General features: G+C 40.4%; 1 protein-coding gene across 1 annotated transcript in view; it reads left to right on the forward strand.

Moving 5' to 3' along the window:
- The window catches only part of LOC140232200 (RNA binding protein fox-1 homolog 2-like), a 342,360-nt gene that overhangs the window by 287,696 nt on the left and 30,741 nt on the right, over positions 1–23,923 (forward strand). Inside the window, 4 exon segments of the mRNA XM_072312338.1 lie at positions 11,825–11,992; positions 12,669–12,722; positions 23,238–23,280; positions 23,283–23,346. Of these exon segments, the coding sequence (XP_072168439.1) occupies positions 11,825–11,992; positions 12,669–12,722; positions 23,238–23,280; positions 23,283–23,346 (329 nt within the window).

Here is a 23,923-nt window from a genome sequence, read left to right on the forward strand (position 1 = left end):
ATAAATTCTAATAACCTCATTTGATCATACACTACCAGATTGCAGTGTATGTTGATAATTGTGTAGATGTGGGGTACAAAGTAAGTATGAGTTGATGAAGGTGTCTCAGAGCACATCTGTCTCTTCAAACACAAAATAGAAAAGAAAATTGAATTTCCTATTTGTTTGTGTAATTTGTGTTTTTAGCACTCCAACCACAGAACCAGTATTGATATTGTGGTTTATAGCAAATGTAAACTATAGTCTTCATTTTACAGGATTTTCAGAAATCATGTTCATGACCTTGATAAGTCATGACATATTCTGAGGGTGAACAGTTGAAATATTAACAATCATATCAAAATAAAAAGTATACAAGTGTACTCTCATAGGGTTTTTCCTTTGCTATCAACTCAAGTAATGACAAAGTTACCTGCTCACACCTTAAGTGATTTTTCTTTTCAGTAAGACCTATAATGTTGTCATTGATGCGCGCCATAAGCACAATTGTTTTGATTTCGCTTTTGAGGCTGTACAACCTGTGGTACATGCTGAACAGTGTACTGCACCTAAAATGACACTCAGAGAATCCCATTCTTGGACAAAGTCATTTTGTAGAGAGGTAAAGTTGAAAATGATAACTGAATTAAGAAAATGTCCAATATCAAAATGTTAACGGGGAATGTTAATTCAAGACCAGCTGCACAGCCTGTAATGAAAATAAGAAATTACAAGTATAAATGAATATTCTTTATTTTCCTTTCTTAATCATAGAATGACTCAATAATGCTGTTCTTACACTCTCCCTGAGGTCATCTGAGTAGGAGAGGCAGATATATAGACATATTCTTCAGAGTAGGTGCAAAGATAACCATTAACCAAACAAATGTAAGGACATATAGCATCCATGTCAAAAGGCGGTTTTCCCATTCACTTTGCATGTAATGTCCCATACGTAAGGCATTTGTCCCATACGTAAGCAAACTTTAATTAGTTATAAGATGAAGGACTAATTAAATTTCCTCATTTAGTTTTGCTAATCTGGAGTTGAAATGAATAAATTAGAACTTCCTAAAGTATGATTGGTCAATGTTACAAATCTTCAGAAAAAACTTAAAAAAACATACTCAAATCCTTACGTATGGGACACTATGTTCTGGGAAAGTGCATAATTTGCATAATTAATGTGCTGACCTTGTCTTACCAATTGCAGATTATACTAACTCATACAGGGGTCATGTCCATAAAGGAACTAGGTCAAGGACAAATTCAACTGATTTTAGATGAATATTTATAATTTGTCCCATACGTAAGGTTTGTTTTTGATTTATGCAAATCAAGGCCATATTTCTTGCATAAATTTGCATAATTCAATATTTTCTTTGCTGGAAACATATGATTTAACTCTTTGGCTACAAGATGATATCAATAACTTTTTGATAAAATCAAGATGAATTTTGAGCATCTGAGGGGACATTATCTTGGACTTGCCCATCTACAATGTTTCGATTGTGGAAGAAGCTTTTTCAGGCATCAGGTCAATGAAATTTGTTTGGCTGTTTTGGAAGATTCAACTTGCTCATTACATAGATCAATCATCCTATCAGTTTAACCTATTCAGATAAAGAGGTGACTTCTTTGACAGGAATTTACTTTCACTACTGGTACCTGAAATTTATAAAGAGTTCAATATTGTCCTTGAAATGTTGTATTTCCTAGAGTTTCCTATTGTGCTTTCAAGGACCCCCCCCCCCTCAGCAAAGAAAAAAAGAAGGACTGTTCAGTTGAACTCACCCTACTTCTCCAAGTTTCATCACACAAGGGGCATACGATGAAACTCTTCCCAAACTGCACCAATTTTTTCCATCTTCTCTATGCTGACCCAAATCGGCCGTGCGCGATATATATCTTGCGATGAATGTCAATGCGCCGACCGTGCAACAGGTGGAATGACAAGTGCATTCTGCTGCATTGTAACAGGTACGTCTCTGGGAGACAAGATAAGAAGGTCGATGGGGGGGGGGGGGGGGAGAGATGGAATAGGAATCCCTTTGTGCAAGTCAACATGCACATTATACCCAGAGCTTACGGTGGTAGAAACCAAAATCGTGCTGTACATGTGTGAATCTGGCATAAACAGGGAGAAAGAAATGTTCAGTGTTTTTACATAGCATTGCATGCATAACATGGCTAGGGTGATATATGTGTCTGAGTGTGACATACAGGGGGAAATGTCTGAGCTCTGAGGGACTGATATTCCTCAAATGTCAGAGTGTGATTTGGGGTATTTCCATGAGACGTTGGACGTTGTTGTTGTTGGACGTGTCATGAGAAGATACTGGGAAGCTCTTTTGTTGTTGTGTTTTTGTCAAACAGGAATGTCGCATACAAATTAAGTGCTGACTTCATGTGTAGCCATTCCACCTACGGTGTGCATATTGTCTCCATTTTGTTGTTTCTCTGTACACTTGGCTTGCAGCTTTTTTCAAAAGAAAGAGATCATTTGAACATATCAAAGAAAAGCTCTCAAGGCATAGTGACAATATTGTTAAATGTGACAAAGAACATATGCAAAGATGCCAGACCAACCAGTGGTATTATATTGGTCATATGGCAATGTACATAGACAAACACGTCCCACAGTGCAGTGCGTGATTCGAACGTGTTACTTCATTATATTACATCTCCCTGGCACTGATACAGTGCAGTAAAGAGCCATTATGGTAAAAAAGTTACGATGAATTTTTAACGGCTGAAACAAATTTTAAAGCCATAATTCTTCTGTCTGAAAAGTAATACCCAACCATATGTTTACTCATTAACCACACCTGTCGTACAGGACAGCCAGCACAGTTGTTGTTGTTTTTTCGTCAGCCAAGTACACACTCCTCTCATCTGTAGTGTAGAAAGTGTCGAGCAAACTCCAGTGCTGTCCTGTCCTGCATCCCTGTGCAAAGTTGACCAAGTAGTGGACGACCGAATCTCGAGTGCCGCTGCCGCCGATTAGTCTGCAGAGCCCGGACACCTCGGGGGTGAATTACTAATTGGAGGAAAAAAAATGAAGAAAAAAAAAAGCAGAAAAGAAAGGAGTTAATAACAGCTTTCCTCTGTTTTGCAGGTGACTACATATGTCAGCAGGTCCCATATTATCACCTCATTCTTGTGTTAGTGTGTGTGGGTGTGTGTGGGGGGGCAAATTTGTCCTCTCCCGTGTCTCTTTATCTGTTCTTTTTTTTTCTATCTCTATGCTTTCTCTTCAATCTTCTATTTGTTTGCCCCTATCTTTATATCTGTCTGTTTCTCTTCCATCTCTCTCTCTCTTTATATATTTCTCTCCCCCCTCAGTCTCTTTCTTTTTTTCGTAGGTGTCTTGATTAAGTATCATCAGAGTCATCTGTGAAAGGATTCTTCCTGTCATTACGAGGTGTTCTGTCATCACTCACTCAGTGTCCTGCCAAATTAAACCCCCCTAGGTTCTTGTCTCGAAGTCACACACACTGCCTTTCATCTATACACTGTCAGCCATGTGGTATTTTGTCGGACCGGATGCCCCCACCGCCTCCGACTGTCGCATCATCGCACCGGCAGCCCACTCCCCAGGAAATGTCTGTCTGGTCATTGATAACATTCAGTGTCTGTTTAATAGCAGGCATGATGCTCATCATACTTTATCGTCATCCATCCAGTCTTGTATGTGTTTGGTGTGCCATTGTAGGTATGCACACTTTTGAACTTGCAATACCATCCAAACGGGCGTGTGATTACAGCGTCTGCATGCATGGTATGGTGCTACCACGACGCTTGTGAAATGATTGAGCTGTTATTGGAGGATTCAGTATGGATAATACCATATGGTGAAGTGATCAGTTTAGTATATACATCACACTTGAGTACTGCTTGAGTAGCATTGTTACGCTGCACTTGAATAGAGCTGGAGTTGTTGAATTGCCGTCACCATCAGGAGGGGCTTCTCCACGTTGCGTTGAGTGTGCATTGCCTACCCGCAGAAAATTCACTGCTCCTTTGTGGGGCTTTGTTGGCAACGAGAACCCTCCTAAATTCCTCTGATGTGTTCAAACCTCACAAGAGTCGTACTGCTCCGACAAACGACGGCTGGCTAATAAATCAGGGAGAATAAATTTGCAAAACATGAGCAATCATGCCAAAATCTCACGGTCGCATGCACAGTGAGAAGAAGAAGAGAGCGAGAGAGACGACTTTTCATCAACTTCCAATCATAACTGTTGCCTGTGCTCCGGCACGTCACGACTGCTGAGAGGACCGATGTAAAGGCGCAGGGAATGCCTCGCTCGACAGACTGTTTTCCCATTTGGAGGCTGAATTACCCCTAACGATTATCATCTAGAGTCAAAGAAGAAGAAGAAGGAGAAGGAGAAGGGGGAAGATAGGAGACAAAAGAGAGAGGGAAGAGCGACGTGACTGTGGACTGTGAGGGATTCGGCTTCCCGGGGAAACAAGGGGCAGAATCCAGATCCTCTCGTCAATAATCCCCACGCTTTATTGGAGACATATTTCGTCAACCTGGAGGACACGCACCGATCCATCCGTTCCTTTCCGATCAGGGAGCGAATGGGAGACCTACTTTACCCCCCCCCCCCCTTCCATCCTGCCAGTTGTGCCGATCAGCTGACTTGCTCCAGTGCACTTCAAATGAAGTTTGCAACGAGATATTAAAGGAGTCCAGTCAGGGGGAACCAACGCACATGCCAGACTCATAGCTCCAGTCCTGCAATATCTCTCCTTCCGTTTTTCCCTCTCTCTCTTTTCTCCTGTCAGAAACTCCACCTTACTTTTTTTTCCCCTTCCCCCTCCTCATCTCTTTATTACCTTTTCCCTTCTCTCCCTGATCATTAGTGCGTCCATCCCCAATATTCCAAACCACTACCCTCTCACTCAGTAATCACGAGTGATGCCAAAGCGTGGGTGCAACGGCAGATTTTAGGAGACTTTGTTCTGCAGACAAGAGGCTACCTATCCAGGTCTTCCCTCAAAAAGTCTTCTTCCTCAAAAAGTAAAAAGAGAGATCAAGATAAAGAAGAAGAGAAGTCAATTAAAATATGCGAGATGCCATAGCCCCGACACCCACAAGTTTGTGATATCTTCCCAGATCAGCGCATCCGACATCTGCGGACGGCACTATCGGAAAAAAGAAACAGGGCGAAGGGTGTGTTCACCTGTTCCGAGTGGGCCCGCACATTTAAAAGTGACTTTGCTGTATCAGAATCACCGGCAGCGGTATACTACCAGCGACTCCTCCGCTCCCTTGAGACCTTGGATTTTATACGGGACAATTAATACAGCAGCAGGTCTTGAATTCATTGTTTTGCGTACTTGCTCAGAACCTCAGTATCAAACTTTGGTGTGTGTGTGTGGAGGCCAGCTGGAAAGTGAGAAGGATCCAGGTGGTAGAACCCCATCATTATGTATCAGCTCAGTATCATGGTATGTTTGCCTGACACCCAGTCTCTGCCCTTATTTTCTTTCATCTCTCTCACCTTTTTTCGCTTTCTCTTTCTCTCTCTCTTTCTGTGCCTCAGCCACAGTGGCAAATTGTGTATTTTATTGCTTCCCCCCACAGTGTCTGGTGTCTGCGGTTGGAAGCAGACACACATAGCGCTTGTAGTCGTACACTTTCGTCAAAACTCTGTAAACCTACAATAAACATGTGCCGGGACGGAGAAAGTGTGCTGATCCATCATTGAGTGTTTCAGTGTATGCTCAAGCAGTAGGAAATACTAGAGGCATTAGATGCTTCATACAGATTGCACATTAATATAGAATGTAAAATGTGGTCATTACATGGTGTGATTGAGAAATAGAGAAGGTAAGAGATTTCTTTCTTTGTTTTTTATTCTGCATGTTACTGCAAAAGTGGATTTTTTTTTTGCAGTGCGAAAATTTTGTGCATTTCATGCAACAAGAAGCTAGCACAAAAATAAAAGCACACTGACTTTTTTGGTTTGTTGTATGAAACACTATTGATACTGTATGTCATGATACCATGGAATTAAACATCAACAGGGTGCGAAAAATCACTAGCACAAAAGCTTTCCACTTTTACAGTACTTGTTCAACGATGTAACACACTAAGGTGGTGCTACAACCACTTGGTGAGAGAGGGAGGTGGAATGGGGTATTGTTATCAACAGAAGATATGAAGTTACTTTGTGCTCATTTTAGTGCAATGCACTTTAGACCTTGTCTGTGTTTTGGGATCATTGTTGTTGTTGTTTTGTCAGCTGATATACACTTTCAAATCATATTCTTAGCTCTGCTTTTTGTGTTTAGATTCATCACAAGCTGGGTGAATTCCCGTTATCCATTTTAAAACGAGACATGTGTGAACATGTCATATGGATGTAGCTTTAAGTCGATCTTAGTGTATACCATTAAAAGTATTATGCATGAATGTGTGTTGGAGTGTTTGCTCATGTTTGCTGATGTATATGCAAGACTCGGTGGTGTGGGTGTGTGTTTGTGGGTCTGTGTGTCTGTGGGTCTGTGTATCTGTGTGTGTGCACCAGTGTGATACACACTTTGTGCACCTTCTGTTACTGGTCCCCTGTATTGTATGTGAATTACTCTGAGCACTTTACCATCACATTCCATTTTCAACCCTTCACATTCCAGTGTCAGCTCCCAGCCCCTCTCATCCCCACCCCTCTACAACTCACCCCCCCCCCCCTTTTTAGCAAATGGTACCGGCCAGGACATCAAATCACCACTGTCTATAACAACAGCCAGATAAACCACATTCATCATTGTCAAGCAAAAAGGGCAAAGCTGATCATGTAGCAGATGTGTAGAGCATCTCTTACTTGCACTCATTTTAGGCAGCCAAATGTATAATATAGAATGTGTATTTGTTATTGATGACAAGGCCTTCAGACAAATGTGTGGCCGATGTCGCTTCGAAATTTCCTGGCTGTTGATTCTGTGCTGCTGTATGTCTAAGGTGTTTGCATCAACCCCAGAAGACTTTTGTGCTGTTGTTGTTGGTTCCAATCAGGCTAAGGTGTTTAAAGAGCATCCGACCCCCTCCCTGTTTTCTACTGTCAATCAGTCTCGTATACCGGGTCCCAGAAAATTGGGAATTTTGATTCTGGAATGATGTGACCAACATACCAGTGGGTGTCGCTGGCAGGAAATGGGGCCCGCTAATCCCTCTCCCAGGGCCATCCAATGACTTGGTGAAAGATTCCAACACATCCTCCTCCCCCTCATCATCGAAGCAGATAGTAAATGTAATTTTGAATGAAATCTAGATTGGAAAAAAAAAAAAAAAACAAGTGGAAGGGAGGGATGGCAGTAGTGAATACCCCCTTTTGGCTTTCACGAGCTACTTGAATCGAATTAATGACGTGTAAAACATCCCGACAATGTCAACACCGTGAGATGTGAAAATATGGGGAATATCGAATCGCCTCTTTCGTGGTGGGGAGGAGGAGGAGGAGGAGGAAGAAGGGGGAGATTGACAGAGGCGAAGTGTTGCAACGAGGGGGGTAGTCGAGATAGGTGGACAAGCCAAGAGGGAGATAGAGAGGGGGGTGGGGTGCTTTATTTGATCATGGCATCTGGTCCTAGTGCTCTTGAACAGCGACATCTGTTCCCGGAGAGGGCGGAAGGATGAGTTGCTGCGGAGATACACCTTGAGCCGCATCCAGGGCAAATTAAGGATGCGACACGTGTCGGGGAGCAAGCCGACATCTTTACCGTGCCTGGTATTCCTCATGGCATGTGTTTTTCGCTGCTGCAAGCGACATGTGCTTTAAACAAAAGCAGCAGTAGCACACCATCTATGATACAAGCACATTTGCCAGAGTGTCAGTATATCAGACTCGAGTTCATATAAAAAACAAGAACAAACAAATATGTTGAGCGTAAAGGCAGGGGTCAGCAGTAGTAACACGTAAAAGAACTACTAGCAGCCAGCTGGTACAATTTTAATCCAGAAGGTACACATCTACCAGCTCTGTTATCAAAAGAGATGAGCTAGAGTGCATGTCAAACAATCAGAAATCAAACACAACATGTCCAACAGCCAATCAGAAAAATCAGAGATTTTCGTTATTTCTCAACAGCAATCAATTACAGCTGTAATACAATGGTGCCTAGTACTGGCTAAATGTCAATATATAAATTTGGTGTGCAGTCCAGCAATATCATAGTGAAAAGTATTTTATGGAAACTTCACTATGTAAAGTCCGGCTTATTTTGGATGATATGAAACATCAAAATTCATGAAAGTCACAGGCAATTTTAGCAGACAAATTCAAATTGGATCAGCAACCACAGATTAGGTATGGACTAGCAATCAGTGATTGAATCATTTGTTCAGATCTTTCTTCTCTTTTTTTTTTTGGGGGGGGGGCGGCGGGTGGGACACAAAGTATAGATGTCAACTTTGAAAGCTTGATTATTACAAGGTCTGTTCTGAAAGTATAAGACTACAGGTTTTGTACCAATTCTTTCTTATTCTTTGGAATGATATAGAGGTATTTCAAGTGATAGTTGTGTGTTTTAGGCATATCTTATGAGAAGTATTAGTCTCCCCCCCCCCCATTCTTATCCTAAATGAAGTAAAATAAAGTCTCATTCATTCACTGTAACAGAGGTTTGAAGATATTTTACCAGACGTTGCCTGGTTGAATTATAAGGTCCAGACAACGTCTGAGGATGCTTTATTATCACTTCTCTTGAGTCAGCCGATATATGGATGAAGGATTTTAAGTGTTTGTTGGAGATGAGCTACATGTTGCTACCCTGAGGGACTCCTCTATTGTCTTGCCACTTTTATGCTACCTTCTGATCGGCTTTCTTTTTCCTTTCTGTTTTGCTCCCCTTAAAAATTTGCTTGATTTTATGAAAGATGAAATTCGTCGGGGGCTTCGATGCATCGATCAGATCACTCAGCCTGATGAGGCTGGAGCATTTTTTTTTTTTTGTGGGTCGGCAAAGAAAGAGCGAGACGATTCGATGCTGAACTCCACCCGCGTCTTGGGGGTGGCCAGGGGTCATGCAAGTGTGTGTGTGTTTGTGTTCGTGTGTGTGTGTGTGTGTGTGTGTGTGAGAGAGAGATAGACGAGGTGGTTTCGCCGCGCGATGGTTTACGCATTATGCGCACTGCAGGGTGAGAAGCATGACTAGTGAACACTCATTAGCTCCCATGGCCACAGCAGATATGTCTACAGAGAAGACGCCCCATAATGTGGTAGTCTTGTCTGTCTGTCTGTCTGTATGTCTGTCTGTCAAAGCTGGCACTATCTTGGAGTACTGAATGCACACCATAAATACTACCCATGATGCAACACTGCTCTATACCCTTTTACTTGTACATAATCTTTATTCCAAATTTATTCAGTGATATAGAATTAGCATTCAGAGAGAAAAACTTGCACACCCAACACACATACACACATACACACACACACACTGAGATAACAACAGCTACATACTGTAGTATTACACTCAGCTCTGCGTAATAGCATAAATTGATACAAGCAGGTTCACGCAAAGTAAGATTGATGCCATCATGTATACATACCAGTATAACACTTATGAAAATGATTCAACTTATTATTATTGCTGCTTGATCACAAAATGCATATGTGCAAAGAAAAATTCCTATTGTACACACACATGCACACATCCTTTACAGTACCATCACTATTTCATCCTGTGGCTTTTCCCGTTAATATCAATCCTTCTGTGAAATTCATAGTGTTTCATCACAAACTTTGTGTATTCATAAGGGTTTTAAGAAATGGGCCACCGTTAACTATGTAGAGAGAGGGAGAGATGACCGCACGAAAAAGGAACGATCTAGGATTTACTTTTGCCGTAACCCAATTCCCGAAATATATTTGTTGCATATTTCTGACTGAATGAGCTAAGGTTGGAAACCAGTGAAGGGTTTCGAAAGTGTGCCTAATTAGGACCGCGCCCGTGATCTGTCAGGCGGCATCCATAACTCGTCAATCAGAGCCGCAGCAGCCAGGTGTGGTGAGATTACCGAGGAATGGAGGCAAATCCACGCCAGCTGTCATTCCTAACCCAAGCATCATCCCGCTACCAAGGGAGGCGCAAGATTCTACAGTGTCCTCATCGGCCATCCATCCATCTGTGATGATGAACAAAGGGAGAAAAGAAAACACAAAGAAATAGCACCCCCCAAAAGAATGGCAAAGCAAATTAATGGGATAAAAATCAGTTTTTGTGTTTCATCCTTCAAAAGAATGGACGAGCGGATTCAAACAGATTTGAAGATGGAAGCCCTCTTGTTTGAGTATCATCTTCATGTTTAGCTTTATAACTCATAGGAGTAACTGTCTCCCATGGGCTAGCATTTATGGCATGGATTAATGTTAATATTCTTTTAAAGAGAAATTACTCTATAGCAGTTGTTCTGACCTTTGCTAGATGCTACAGGCATTTTCCTCACCTCAATGAAATAAATATTAATCCCATTTGTCATTCAGTCTGAATTATGTATGTGTTTAGATGAACTTCTATGCAAACATATGGTGTAGAATTAAAGGATCGCATTGCAGCTGATTGACAAATATTGACGTCGATGTAGGACAATTTGTCAATCAGATGCAATAAAAAACATCTTGACAGAAAAATTTCATGCATTTGAATGAAGGATTGCTTGCTGTGTCATTATTACAAGCTTGGATAGGAATTTAAAACAAAACGAAAAAATCCTACCCCTTCCTTCTCACATCCATTCCATAGTAAGCAGAGAAGAGTAACAGGTTGGTTCTCATGGGATTCCATGTGTAAGATTATCCTTCACACAGCTTTTGAGTCGGGGAAAAACAAGTTTGGCGCTGCGCAACTGCTAGCTCTGCGATTTTCTTACATACTGTCTTTAAAGCTAGGTGTCATTCAGTGTCTGCGCAAGGAAAAAGCAATAAAGCTAAGTGAATTTGATGTCCAGTGCCTTCAGCCACTAAAATGCTAATGCGATGGCGGCGCTGTAGTCTCCTCTTGCCAGCGCGGCCAGTCGACGATGCCAGCATTCGACTGGAATCGGAAAAGCTGACAGCCCGTGGGGGCCCCCCTGCCCACCCTCTTCAAGCGTGCCGCCACCATGCCAGCCACCACTCCATGCACAGGGGGCCCCCACAGAGTGGAGATTTAGGTTGCGCTGTAAATAGGGGTGAAGAGAAGGTGTTAGACCCTTATAGGCCCTGAGACTGCAGAAATGTGGTCCTCAGCACAGCCTAACCTCCCCCCCCCCCCCTCCCCAATCTGATCTTCCCTACTCAAACATCATAGCTTCAGTCTTTACTCTGACTCTGAAATTTGAAGCCCTTAATAGCTTGTTATTTCTAGAGCTGTTGAAACCCTTTTTGTGCTAGGGACTTTGGACGGTATGTATAGAGCTGCATAGAATTTGTGTGTGTGTGTGTGCCAATCAGCACTCAAGAGCACACAGATCACATTAAGGGGTAAAACACCCCTTCCACCTTACTATTTCTTTTATGTTCCCTGCCGTAGCCAAGACTCAAATGTCCTTCTGTGTATTCAACAGGTGACTCCGCTCAATTCCTCACAATAGCAATGTTATCATGCGTGGAATTTATTCTTATTGGTATACCATTTTGGATAAAAGCTGTTGAAATCATTTCCTTCCCTTGCAAACATGCTGTTGTCACATTTTTGTAACAGAATACCTACTGTCAAGTCTACATCTGCATTTCGTACTTGGTATTTTGCCTGTTTCCTTCACTCTGGTACGAACGAGTTGGGAGTGTGACGTCGGTAGAAACATTGGTAACCATGGCGATATATTGTCTCTTTGTCCTCCCCCCTGCAGGGTGATGCCCAGGCCTCGACGAGCCAACCGCAGCCCGCCGAGATCATCGGTCAGGCCATCGCCACCGTGCCCGGCGCCACGGGGAAGCCCGGCGAGACACCCAAGAGACTGCACGTCTCAAATATCCCCTTCAGATTCAGGGACCCCGATCTCAGGCAATTATTTGGGGTGAGTACCGCTTTGGGGCAGTGAAAAAAAAAAGGAGAGGGGGATGCATGGGGGGGGGCCTTCTTGGAGTATCTTATGCCCTTGCTCACAGTTTAGAAACGTGTCGTGAAGAGGTGTTAATTTGGGAAGAATTGAATTCTCTCTAAAGAGATTGTTGATGTGTTTGTGAAGGATCCTCTCCTTGGTGTATTTTATAACATGGGTGTGTCGGGGGGGGGGGGATGGAGTGGGGCTGTTAATGCTATCACATTGTTACTGGAGTTTTTGTTTTTGTTTTTACTTATGGGAAGTATAACACATAGGCTCATCAGTTCACGGTTTGTGAGCAAGTATGGGAAATGTGCTGATAAATAATGTGAGCGATATTTCATGCTGGCAGCAAGCATGGAAAACTCATCATTGGTAGGGCTTCTTACGCAACGGGAAGAGATTGTATCTAAAAATGTCTTGCTCATGATGTAACGCACTAGTTCTGTAACTCAGTTTAGCTTGTGTATTTCATCACCATGTTTTTGAAATGCTTTGTTTCGTTTTGTTTTTGCAAGGAATTGTAGTCTGCTAGTTCTTTGTTTTGACTGATGTGAGAAAGGGGCAATGAGGAAAAATGCGTGGATGGGAAGGAGGCATTAATAATTTATCTCCGCTGCATCCTCTCTGGTTTTCCCCCACTTCACAGGCCTTCGGCACAATCTTAGATGTCGAAATCATCTTCAACGAGCGGGGGAGCAAGGTACGTTCCAGCCATCGCCACAGCATGGCGTTCAGTTCAAGCATCGTACATTTGCGTCCACACCACTCTCTCTCTGGCTCGACAATGCGCCGTCAGATTGTAAAGAAACAATCTGAATGCTTTGACTGACAACTTTATTCGGATGTTTAGATTTTTAAATCAAGAAGCCCGTGCCAGTATTGGCAATATTTTTTTTTTACCTGTTGATATTTCTTTTGATGATAATTAAGATGATGTTGATTTGATAAAATGATGGTCTCAATGCGGTCGCATCATTTTTTTCTTTTTAATTAAGTTTTAGAGCAGGTGCTGCTGCGGGCTATTAAAGGGAGCTTGGTGGTTGAAATTAACAGTGCAGAAAATTATGACAACTCCCACTCTCAGGCATTCATCAGTAAAACAACTTTCCTGCTGGCTCGGGGCACGAGAAAGGAAGAAATAGTTAGAATACAGCCCGTTTCTTTGGTCAGCAAAAAAAAAATAATAATAATTCTGAGTGGAATATGAATGATATCTGACAATTTGTTGAGGGGGCAGGGGAGACAAGATGAACACATGTTCTCTTATTTTGATTCGTTTGAGTTTACACGAGGAGAATTTGAGTTCTTCCCCCTGGGTCAACTGTTTATCGTAACGTGCAGAATGCCTCTCGACAGGGGCATGTTTCCACTTAATGAAGGGGCCCTCTCTTCCTCTCTTTCTTTTTATCTCTTTATCTCTCAATCTCTCTTTCTATTTCTTTCAGTCTTGCTGGTTTGTCCACAGAAAATTAATTGTCTAGTCCCGGAAATCAATTAAAGAGGAAAGAAAAACATTTAGAAAAAGAACAAAAGAGGGACATTGCAGTCGTACCCACTTTCAATTCAGAGTGTTTTGCTAACCATGAGGGTGAATGAACGAAGCAGATATAATATCTTGGGGGGAAAGGAGAGAAAGGGGAGGGGTGGGGAGGAAGAAAGAGGGGAAAGGTAGCAATGATAATTTTCTTGTGCCTCGGAGTGATACAATCTGAAACCGAACACTTGGTTGGTGTTTTCCGCGCGGGGCTCCCGTTGCGCCATTTGCATTCAAAATGAGGAGTGGGAGCCCCCTTCCACCGTTAACGCTGCCCTCGACGGCTGAGGGTCCAGACGGTCCATCCGTCCTAGAGTTGTCAGTCAAGTCGGGAGAGGGAGAGTGTAGTGGACACTGCAAGTTTCAAACAGGTTGCTATGCAATGCAGGACACTGATACAAAGATCTTCTTTTTCTTTAAAAGAATTATCGCATTAGTTTGATTTTCAGATAAATTCCACTAAATTTCTTCGAGCCTAATTCAAGAGCTATGTACAAAACCATCACAAAACCAGTGGATTGAATAATAAAAAAATTAAAAAAAAGGAGCCAAAAATGTATCTTAACATTAAGATGATGCAATGTACAACACAAGATGCTTTTGCATTCATGGCAAAAAAGATAGCGGTAAATATAGAGAAAATTGATGTACAAAAGATTGATTACTGCTATGTGGTTACAGCTCTTTTTCTTGGCTCGGTCGTATTGTGGGCATCGTGTTACATCTGTTAGCTATGTTCAGCCCATCATTCAATTGCAGAAAAAACAAAAATAGTCACTGGAACAATATTTTCTACTTGACTTTTATACCAAAATGCCAGTCTCAGTGTGCATAGCATGGCAACCTTGAAATAAGTATATGATATTAAAATTATTGACCAGTCACAGTATTTTTTATGAATTTCTCTATGCTTGACCAGAAAATTTAAATATGCCTTATATTTCAAAAATGTAGTTTGTATGCACATTTGTATGTATGTATGTATGTCATTTTTTTTTTTTTTTTGTATGTGAGTTTGTATGCGTGCATGCACTCCGACTGTGGATGTTTCTGTCAACGTCTTGCAAGAAGAATGTTGTCGGAGGTATTTTTTTGTTTTGTTTCGTGGCGTCCATTACCCCCGTTCACGTAACGACTGTCCAAACAATTCGTAGGGTGTCAGCAGTAAAACTTTTTTTTTTTTTTTTTTTTTTTTTTACTGATGCTACCCTATGAAAGCAAGACATGTGAATGTGTGTCGTGAATGTGTTGTGTTGTCTTTTTCATGTTTTTTTTTTCTCAGTTTTTTTCCTATTATTTTTGTTTATTTGGTTTATTTCTTTATTCACTTTTATAATGATTTTTTTTTTTTTTTTTGCATACAGTGCTTGATGCATGGCCTGTCTGAAACCAATGCATTGTGGATTTGAAGGAGCTCTCTTTCTCGTTGTGGTTGCTTGGTTACGAAATGCTTGACAATACCTGATCATGCGCGATGGTGCCTGGTGCTCAAATATTCATTTTTCATGTCCCAAGATATGGTTTTGAAATATTTTGATCTCATCATATTTGTGGAAAGAAATGATGCATTTATAGAATAAGGTAATTGTGACATGTGCGAGTTTGCAAAACCTACTGTAAGGTCAACTGGCTGGAATACTAAGGCCATCTTGAGGAAGCTGACAGAAGAAGATGTTGTCTGCTATGAAAAACACCAACAGAAACAAAGAAATAATCAGCAGAATTTTCCCCAAATTCTCTGACTGTCAATTTTGAACAAATTTTCAAGCGTAGGTTTTTATGTGACGGTAAATTTGTCTTACGGTATATGAGCAGAATGATACACCCAGCCTTATATGGTTGGAGTTGAGTTTACACATGAAACTCATTTTTTTGTACCTCTGAGGATGGGGGGGGGGGGGGGGGGGCCAACGTAAAGATATTTTCCATACTCTTAGACATTAGGGGATAAAAAGTGGGAAGTTGTTTTTCGGGCAGTGGTAACAATGAAATGAGATGCGACATACATTTGGAATAAAGTTGTCTCAGTGAATGCACGTAGTGAAAGCCTTCACTTGCATTTGAAAGTAAATATAGAACATGGCGGCTAGAGTTACGAGTCGCTGCATGCCTTCCCCCATACACCGAAACTTGGAGGCATTCTAGATGCTTCTGCGCGCGTAGAGAGAGAGAGGCACGGGTCAGGTCGGTCAGCGCGAAACTTAACCAAGTAACCACCATCGAGGACGAAAAAGAAAAAAAAAAAAGAGCTCCGAATGAAAACTAACCAAAAATTAAGGCGAAAGAACGAAAGGAAAAGAAAGAAAAAGTGAGAGAAACAAGCATGATGACTGTTTGTAGTAACATCGATTGAAGGAATGCTCTTCGTCGTCTCTGAAGCTGATTCATTCCTGTCATGTAAATGCATGCCTGATCTTGCAGACATTTTTTTTTTCCTCCTCTTTTTTCCCCCTCTTCTAGACCCGTGGGGAGAGTCCAAATTAGAGATCAAAATGTTCAAAAAGAGAAAAGAAAAGTTTCTGGAAGATTGATTGGAGTTGTGACACCCCATAGAGTCGGCCTGATTGAGCTACTATCTATATTTTTCTGATCATTAATTATAGGTGCTTGTCCCATATCATTTAGGCTAGTGTGACGTGTACTGGGGTTTACTTAACTACTAACACTGTAACACTAACTCTTGTCTTTGTCGGCGCATGGAGCCGTGTGCCTTTACGGCGTTTGTACACCACCTACCAAACTTCTATCTACTGTCCTACCATTAATCAGATATCTTATCGAATATTTGTGAGAGATGAACAATTATTGAACGCACAGACTGCAGACACGTCACTTTGACGTTTAGGAAGAGGAATCTATACAGGCATCGCTTTAATGTTTTTTTATCTTGACACGCTTCGTGCCTTCTTTCTCTTTTTTTTCCCCCCTTCTTTTTAGCGTAGTTTATTCATACTTTGCTTTTCACCAAATCACCTCTTCTCGTATTCTGCCTGCAAACCAACACACAGATCATGCAGATCCTGTTATTTTGCAATTTCACTCAAAGTCTTCATTTTTTTGTTTGTTTTTTTTGTCCCTTCACACACGCTGTTCACATGTGCCTAATTTAAAGCCATACAAATCTCTTGCAGTCGTCAGTCATTAAAGTCATGCTTCATGTTCAAAATTCTTCCATCCTTATCCAAAGCAATTTTTGAAAAGCCTTTTCCAAAAGGAAGAGAAAGCAATTCCTTTTTTTTTTTTTGTATCTATAATTTGCATACAGTGCATTCATAAATTGAAAAGAGATACGATACTTCAAAAAAGAAAGTGCAAGTAAAATTGAAGTTCTGCTTTAAAGGAAGTACATTCACGATTTGTCCTTATATGGTAGGTGTTGAACAAGTGTTTCAGTGTAAAGTAAAGTAACTTATTAATCAGTGGTTTGGGCATGGACATATTGTAGATAATCTTGTGTTTGTCTATTCTGTGAAATTCATGGTACAGTTTGGAATGATTGTTTTGATATGTTTTTTTTTTTCCACTTGTGTGGTCCATTTAAAATCAGTATGAAGTATTTAACCAAGATGTTTTTTGCTAGCGTCATCTCGGTGTTCATTAATCCATTTTGATGATAAATAATCAGCAGTGTGACTGTTTAGCATGGATATGTTTTAATTTCTTTTGTTAAGGGGGGAACAGGAAGAGGCACATAAAGGTATAATGTTTATTAAAGTAAGACATAGTGTCTAGAAATGCTTGAGAACTGTTGAGGAGGACTGATATAGATTGAGATCATTGGCGTTTTAGAGATAACATGTGTTAACTGAGAATATGAAGATGGCGCTGTGGCTGCTACTTATTTGTTTTGCTCAGTACATCTTTCCAATCCCCATGCAGTGCAGAGATCATTTTCTTTATACCACGAGCCATCCAAAAGAAGATATCTATTTGTGATGTATGTCAAATTAGGTGTGGAGAAGTATCATGCTCACCACTGAAATGACAAAAGAAAAACACAAACTGATATGAATGCCATGTGCATTTCCTGTGGCAAGTTATTTATGCTGGCTTCAATGAACTCTAGACCACAGGTGCTAATCTTTGATTCTGCTGCCATGCTGATCTCAAATTGGGGATATTGGCACCTCTCCATTTTCTTTCGTCTTCCAACTGTTCTCAAACTTTTACGAGTTCGGTGCTCATCTGCCCAAGAGGGCGCCCTGTCATCGACGTAGGCCCTACGGGAAAAGAGTGTTAGCGCAAAAATCCTCCGTCCTGTGATTTGCGGATAACAAACATGGCCCTCAATTATTGCCATGAGGGAGAATTGTAGATCAAAAGACACGTCACGTAATGTTCATGATGGCCAGAGCGGTCAGGTAATGGTCAGTGTAAGGCTACCGGCAGACAACTGTGAGAGTGGGAGGGAATTCAAGACGCTTACATGGGTCATTGTCACATCTTCGCTGTAGTGATGGAGGAATGTCAAATTAAATGTAGCAGGATCAGGCATGCATGATGTTCATCTCAGGGAATTCACAATTATTCTTCATCAATAGATCCCAAAATGGTCGTTTTGGAACTGCTGTATGATACAAAATAGAGAGTGTTTAAATCATTTAAAGTGATTGTTCAAGCCATGAGTAATCCTGAAGGAACTGGACCTGAAGTGTACATATTATGCTTGCAGCATGGTATATACCCATATGGTGTTCAAGCAAAACATTTTGGATATCATGTTTTTCATATAATTTAAGAGTTTGTCATGGATGATAAGATGTTTATCTTGAAAAAAAAATGCATTAAACTGTTTAATAAGATATATTCCACTTTTTACTATTGACAAGCTCTTGTTCACAACTTTGAAGCTTTCAGCATATTAAAGAAGTAGTTTAGAGCTTTTATAGAGAGATGAAAGGAAATGCTGTGATTGTGAAATCGAACATGCCAAAACTCCTCTATTTCGTTCAGCTCTATGCCAGTGCTGTAATGGAAACGAACAAACTTTTCATTATTATCTGAAAAGAAGATAATCAAAGGCAATTTGAAGTTGCGCTGAACTGACGATGTCACAGTAGTGAGCTCTTATGTGAAGTATGAGAATTTGAGAATCCACTCTCCACTAATTGAGTGGTCCTAAGGTATGGGTCGGTATGGCTTGACATGGGTGTTTTCATGAAAAATATGGGCAAGAATATATTTTGAAATTTTAAGGTATTCTCTTTGTGACAGGTTATCATTTAAAGGTTTGAGATGAATGCAGTGCATGCATGTTGAATCAGCTTCAGGTATGGACGAGTGTTCCCATTCCGCCTTCATGGTGCATTTTGACCTACGTTTATGTTTTCTTCTTTTTTTTTATCCCCCCTTCCCGTATATCGTCCTCTTCAATTTTTGCAAAGGAAAAATTATCTCAAGGAAAGAGTTGATACTTTGATGAATGCCATGAGTCAGTGGTGTTCCACAGAGCAGTGATAAGTTTGAGCGAAAATTAAAAGCAAGTATGGTTGGAATGCTCTAAAATTAACCAGATAGCACTCCATGAGCACCACAAATACTCGTGTTAGTCATAAATGTGACTGTAGTGTTGCAAGGATGATTACTTTACCTGTTTAGCATAACCAGGACACATTTAAGTCTTTAGAAATCCCCCCCCCCCCCAAAAAAAAGAGCCCTTTCATTCTGCAATGCTAAAAAAAAAGGCTAGACGTCTTATGCCGTGTTACTCTTATGGTGAAACACATCCTCAAGATATGCAGGACATAAGTTGAGGCTAGTTTGGGGGAAGCGTATTCTGGCCTTCCTGCACAGAAAACAAAACAAAAAACCCCAAAATGCAGCTTTTCGTGCACTAAGTGATGTCATTCGTGGTCACATGATCAGGTGGCTGTGCTGAGGACCCTCTCGGAGAGCCGGATCAGGTGGCCATGCTGGCGTTCAAACTCTCACAAGTTTCGCGCGAGCTGTTATCGATTTGCGGCTCTGATTGCATTGATCTTGTCCAAAACTGCTCTTTCCTTGAGATGAAATCTCCTGTCAATAGACGCAAAAAACAAACAAACAAATTTGTGTGAGTTTTTATATACTTTTATTTATTTTTACCCACAATTTTTTTCTGATCCTGTATCTCAAATATTACAGGATGCATCATGAGGTCCCATCAATGTTGTCCTTTCTTGTCCCATATTCTTTGTTCCCTTCTCTTTTTGTTAATGATTGTATGGAATGAAACCCTTTCTTTTAAGACGAATAATTTTGTTAAATGTCCATAATATATTGATATATATATATATATCTCTGATGCTAAATTGTATGTCTAAGGTCCGTTCTTGATCATCCTCATAATTTCTGTGATTTTTTTTTCTGTTCCTGACAAAAAGAAAAAAAAATTTTAAAAAGGCATTTAAATCAGTTTTATGTTTTCCATGTATCACGGACATGATATTTTGAATGAAACATGCCTGTTTTTTTTACATCCCTACACCCTTCATATTAGTTTGTAATGATGTACTGTCAGCTCTGTCCGGGGTCAACGCCCCTGAATGAAACTGCATCTTTTGAAAGTGCTCATGTGATATTTCTTTTTTCCGTTTTTTTTCCCCCACCTTTTTGATCCCCAGTCATTGAGATTTGGCAAGTTAACAAGGAGTGATTGATTTTTTTTTTTTTTTTTTAGTTTGAAATAATGACAAATGTAACCCAGAGCATGTTTTCTTTTTCTGTGACTTGTGAATCAAGTAAAACGGTGCTTTCATTGGGGTGCATCATTTTACGTATAGCTTTAAGAAGTAGAGAGAGAGAGACTTTTACCGTTATAACGGAAGAAATTAAAGAGCAATGCAATTTCTTGTTTTTCTTTTGGAGACTCAAAACAAAAAAAATAGAGCTTTCGCAAAAAGAACAGTCTCATTTTTGTTTCAGAGTTCAGCGTTGTAAACATGACATCGGAATTATTTCAGAGCACATACAGTTATCATAACAAACTAATGAAAGTTTTTTCAAAAGTCCCCCAAGGTCAAGAAAAGGTCACTACCTAGTGACTGTCGATTTTTGTTTTTTTTTATGATACTAGAATATGTCATGATCATGAAGTGTGTCTTTCTTTGACTTGATGACTGCCACTTGCTATCTTCTTGCACCATGCATTTTGAACCGACTTCAAATTGGCCACCTTGTTCTCTAACCTTTGACCCCTCTCCAGCTGCAAATTAACCCACCAAGTCCCTGCACCTTGCATATGTTGCCAATGAAATGCCCCATCTTCATTCTCGACCCGTACCCATTCCACCCCTTTTTTTAGAATCTTCTCTCCTAAAGTGTTCTAATGCATTATGTTGCTACAGAGATGCACAGAAATCAATTCAATTTTTTTTCTAAGATGGAGTTATAATGGTTACTGTCCCTTAACGATAAATTCCTGTTTTGCAGGTGGTAGGTAAACTATAATGGATGCCATATGTTTGCTTGCATATAGATCTGGAACATTGACTTATATCATGCCATTTGTATGACATCAGATTATGCATTTGTACTTTGCAAATTGTGTTGGTTGTAGCCAATTTTGGTCTTGACCAGCTGGCCTGATAAGTAAAAAATTTGTGGCAAACACATTTTATGCTGTAATTTCTTGAATAATTGCAAGAAAGAATTTATATTGCATACGGTAGTGACAAATATGATTGCACTATTCTTTTGAAAGTTGGTTACATTTGCCCAAACCATTCACAAATAAGCTATATATGTGTTTGATATTAATTCATGTACTCAGATAAACTGGAAATTCATATGTTTGCCAGAGTTGCATAGAAATGTCACATCATACCGTACATTTTATTAACTGAAGTTGAGAATTGCCTTTAAGATGAGACAAATGTGTATATGATAGAATTTGTTGTTTATGTTTGATGAACACAAAATGTCAAGTTGTTGTTCGCCTTTCACCGCCCCCCGCACCCCTTCATTGAACTTGAACCCACGTACCAAGCTTTCCGTGTTTGTGAACAGAACCACCGCTTGTCGTTCAGCCGCTCCATTCATTCACTGCTGCATCTTTCTCTTTTTCCTACATTCTGTCCATCCACCTATCTTCGTACACTTTTACTTGTGCTCTTGTTAGTCACGCCCAATCATTCCTGCAACCATTCCGCATTGTCTGTTTAATTTGCACCCTTGCCACTTTGACTCCCCCCTCTCCAATTCTCCATTCATTCATTCTCTCTGTATTGTTTTTCTTTTTTTTTCTACCCATCGATCCATTGATTCCTCAGTTTTCCACTCTTTCCTTATTATATTTGTTTGTCCTGACTTAGTCCTTTATGTGCCTAGGCACTTATAAACTTAACTTTCCAAACTTTTTTAAAAAAATCAATATTCAGTAATCCATCCAAACTTGACCTAGTTATGTCATGGCAAGCCCACTCAGATGTGGTGACACAATGATGATTTGGGGATTAGGTAATCTCTGTTCAATGACATAAAGGGGATAGATGATTTGTGCCAATCTGTGAAAAAGAGGCGCAGTAAGGGTCAAGCCAATTTCATCGTTTGTCTTTCTAGCATTGCTTCATTGGTCTTTCTGAGACCTTCTGCTCTTCTTCCAATACCACCAACCACTGGGCTCTAGCAGGCTATTACTTTCGGCCACATCTGGCAGCACAGACCTTACTGTGAGGCTCCTGCAAATTTACTGCTAGACAAAGAACATGTCATAATTGGAAGAGGAAATGGCAAAGAAACATGTTTCTTCTTCAAAAGGGAGAGACATCTGGCTTGAACAGTACTTGTCAAAGTACCTACATTTCTCAAATGACCTAAACTTCGACATTAAAATGCCAGTCCTGTTGCTGGAGGGTGAAATTTTTGCTTTTATGATCGTATCATCTGATTGAAACAGAGGGGTAGATCGTATGGATTTTTAAGTCAATTTGGGGGAAAGATTTTGTCTGACACGTAACCAGTTAATCTTGAGGTTAAGTTGTGCCGTGAAAAGAAAATCTTACAAAACGTTTACCAATGAAAGAGCAGCTTATGCTATAGTGGCATTTTGTTGGTATACCGTCCGTGCAGATTTACTCCTACAGCCAAATCATGGTATTCAGATGTTCTTTAGTAGTGACCGCTGATAGGTATTATTGAATACTTCTATCAAAATTTCCTTCATTTTCACATCCACTTATATATATCTTTTAGACCTACAATTCTGTTTCCCCCTATCCATTTTCCTTCATCCATATAATCCAAACACAGCCATGCCTTTTCCACTGCAAACCCCTTCCCACCCATTCATCCGTCATCCCCTCATTTAAAGGTAGACATCACACCAATATTGAGCTATTCTTGACAATGCCAATGAAGCATTAATGTGATGCCTGTAAGCCGTCCTAAGAGATGAGTGTGACGGTGAATAGGACGGCTGATTTCCAGAACTTCCGTCCGTGTGATCCGATCGGCAGATTTCGCACAAGCCAATCATGGCTGCCATCACATTCGAAAAGAGAAGAAACTTAAAAAAAAAAAAAAGGAAAGACGAAAGAGAAAAAGATAATGTTATGTCGATGTCCTGATTTAACCAAACCATGTTTTCTCTCTCTCTCTCTCTCTCCATCCATTGAGTCCAAATGACAAGAAATCTCTGCATGATAAACTATATATATAATGTGTTGCATGTTATCTGTCTTGTTTATCTTCCCATGCATGCAGGGATTCGGTTTTGTTACGTTTCAAAATAGTTCGGACGCCGACAGGCTCGCGAGAAATTGAACGGCACTATTGTTGAGGGGCGAAAAATAGAGGTGCATGTTGTTCCGTCGTAAGATTTTATACTTCTTTTTTTTATAGTAACCACCTCTCTTTATTTTCTACATTCTTGATTTGTTTAGTTATATTATCATAATCTTTTGTCCATCCAAGTTCTTCATTTTTTCCTAATTGAAAGAACTTGGATGGTCTGCTGCAGGTCATATTTTTTCTTTTTTCTTTTTTTTTTTTTTACCACCAGTGTATGTCTGTATGGTTGGGGTGATTTTTTTTTTTTTTCTGACGCCCTGCATGAGATAAGATGGACGTGCCTCGTGTTGAAAAAGAATTATGATTATCTTGATGAGTATAATTTAATGGAATTATGTCATGCTAACCACACATAAATCACTCTCCCCCTCCGTACAAAAATGCCAAAAGCCAAACCAGTCACCCAGAATAGGAAACAGCCAAATGGAATGCTGTGCTGCAAAATCAGCGAGCATCAGCCATTGAGATGTCTACTCTATTCCCTCACTTGAGTAACAGTTGCAAAAGTCTGAAGCCATTCTTGAAAACAATGTTACAAATAGTGCACGTCAGGGTCACGTTTTTTTGTGTTTTTTCAATTTTCAATAAAAAGCACCAAG

This window comes from Diadema setosum, chromosome 8 (assembly GCF_964275005.1).
Source record: "Diadema setosum chromosome 8, eeDiaSeto1, whole genome shotgun sequence".
Lineage (NCBI taxonomy): Eukaryota > Metazoa > Echinodermata > Echinoidea > Diadematoida > Diadematidae > Diadema > Diadema setosum.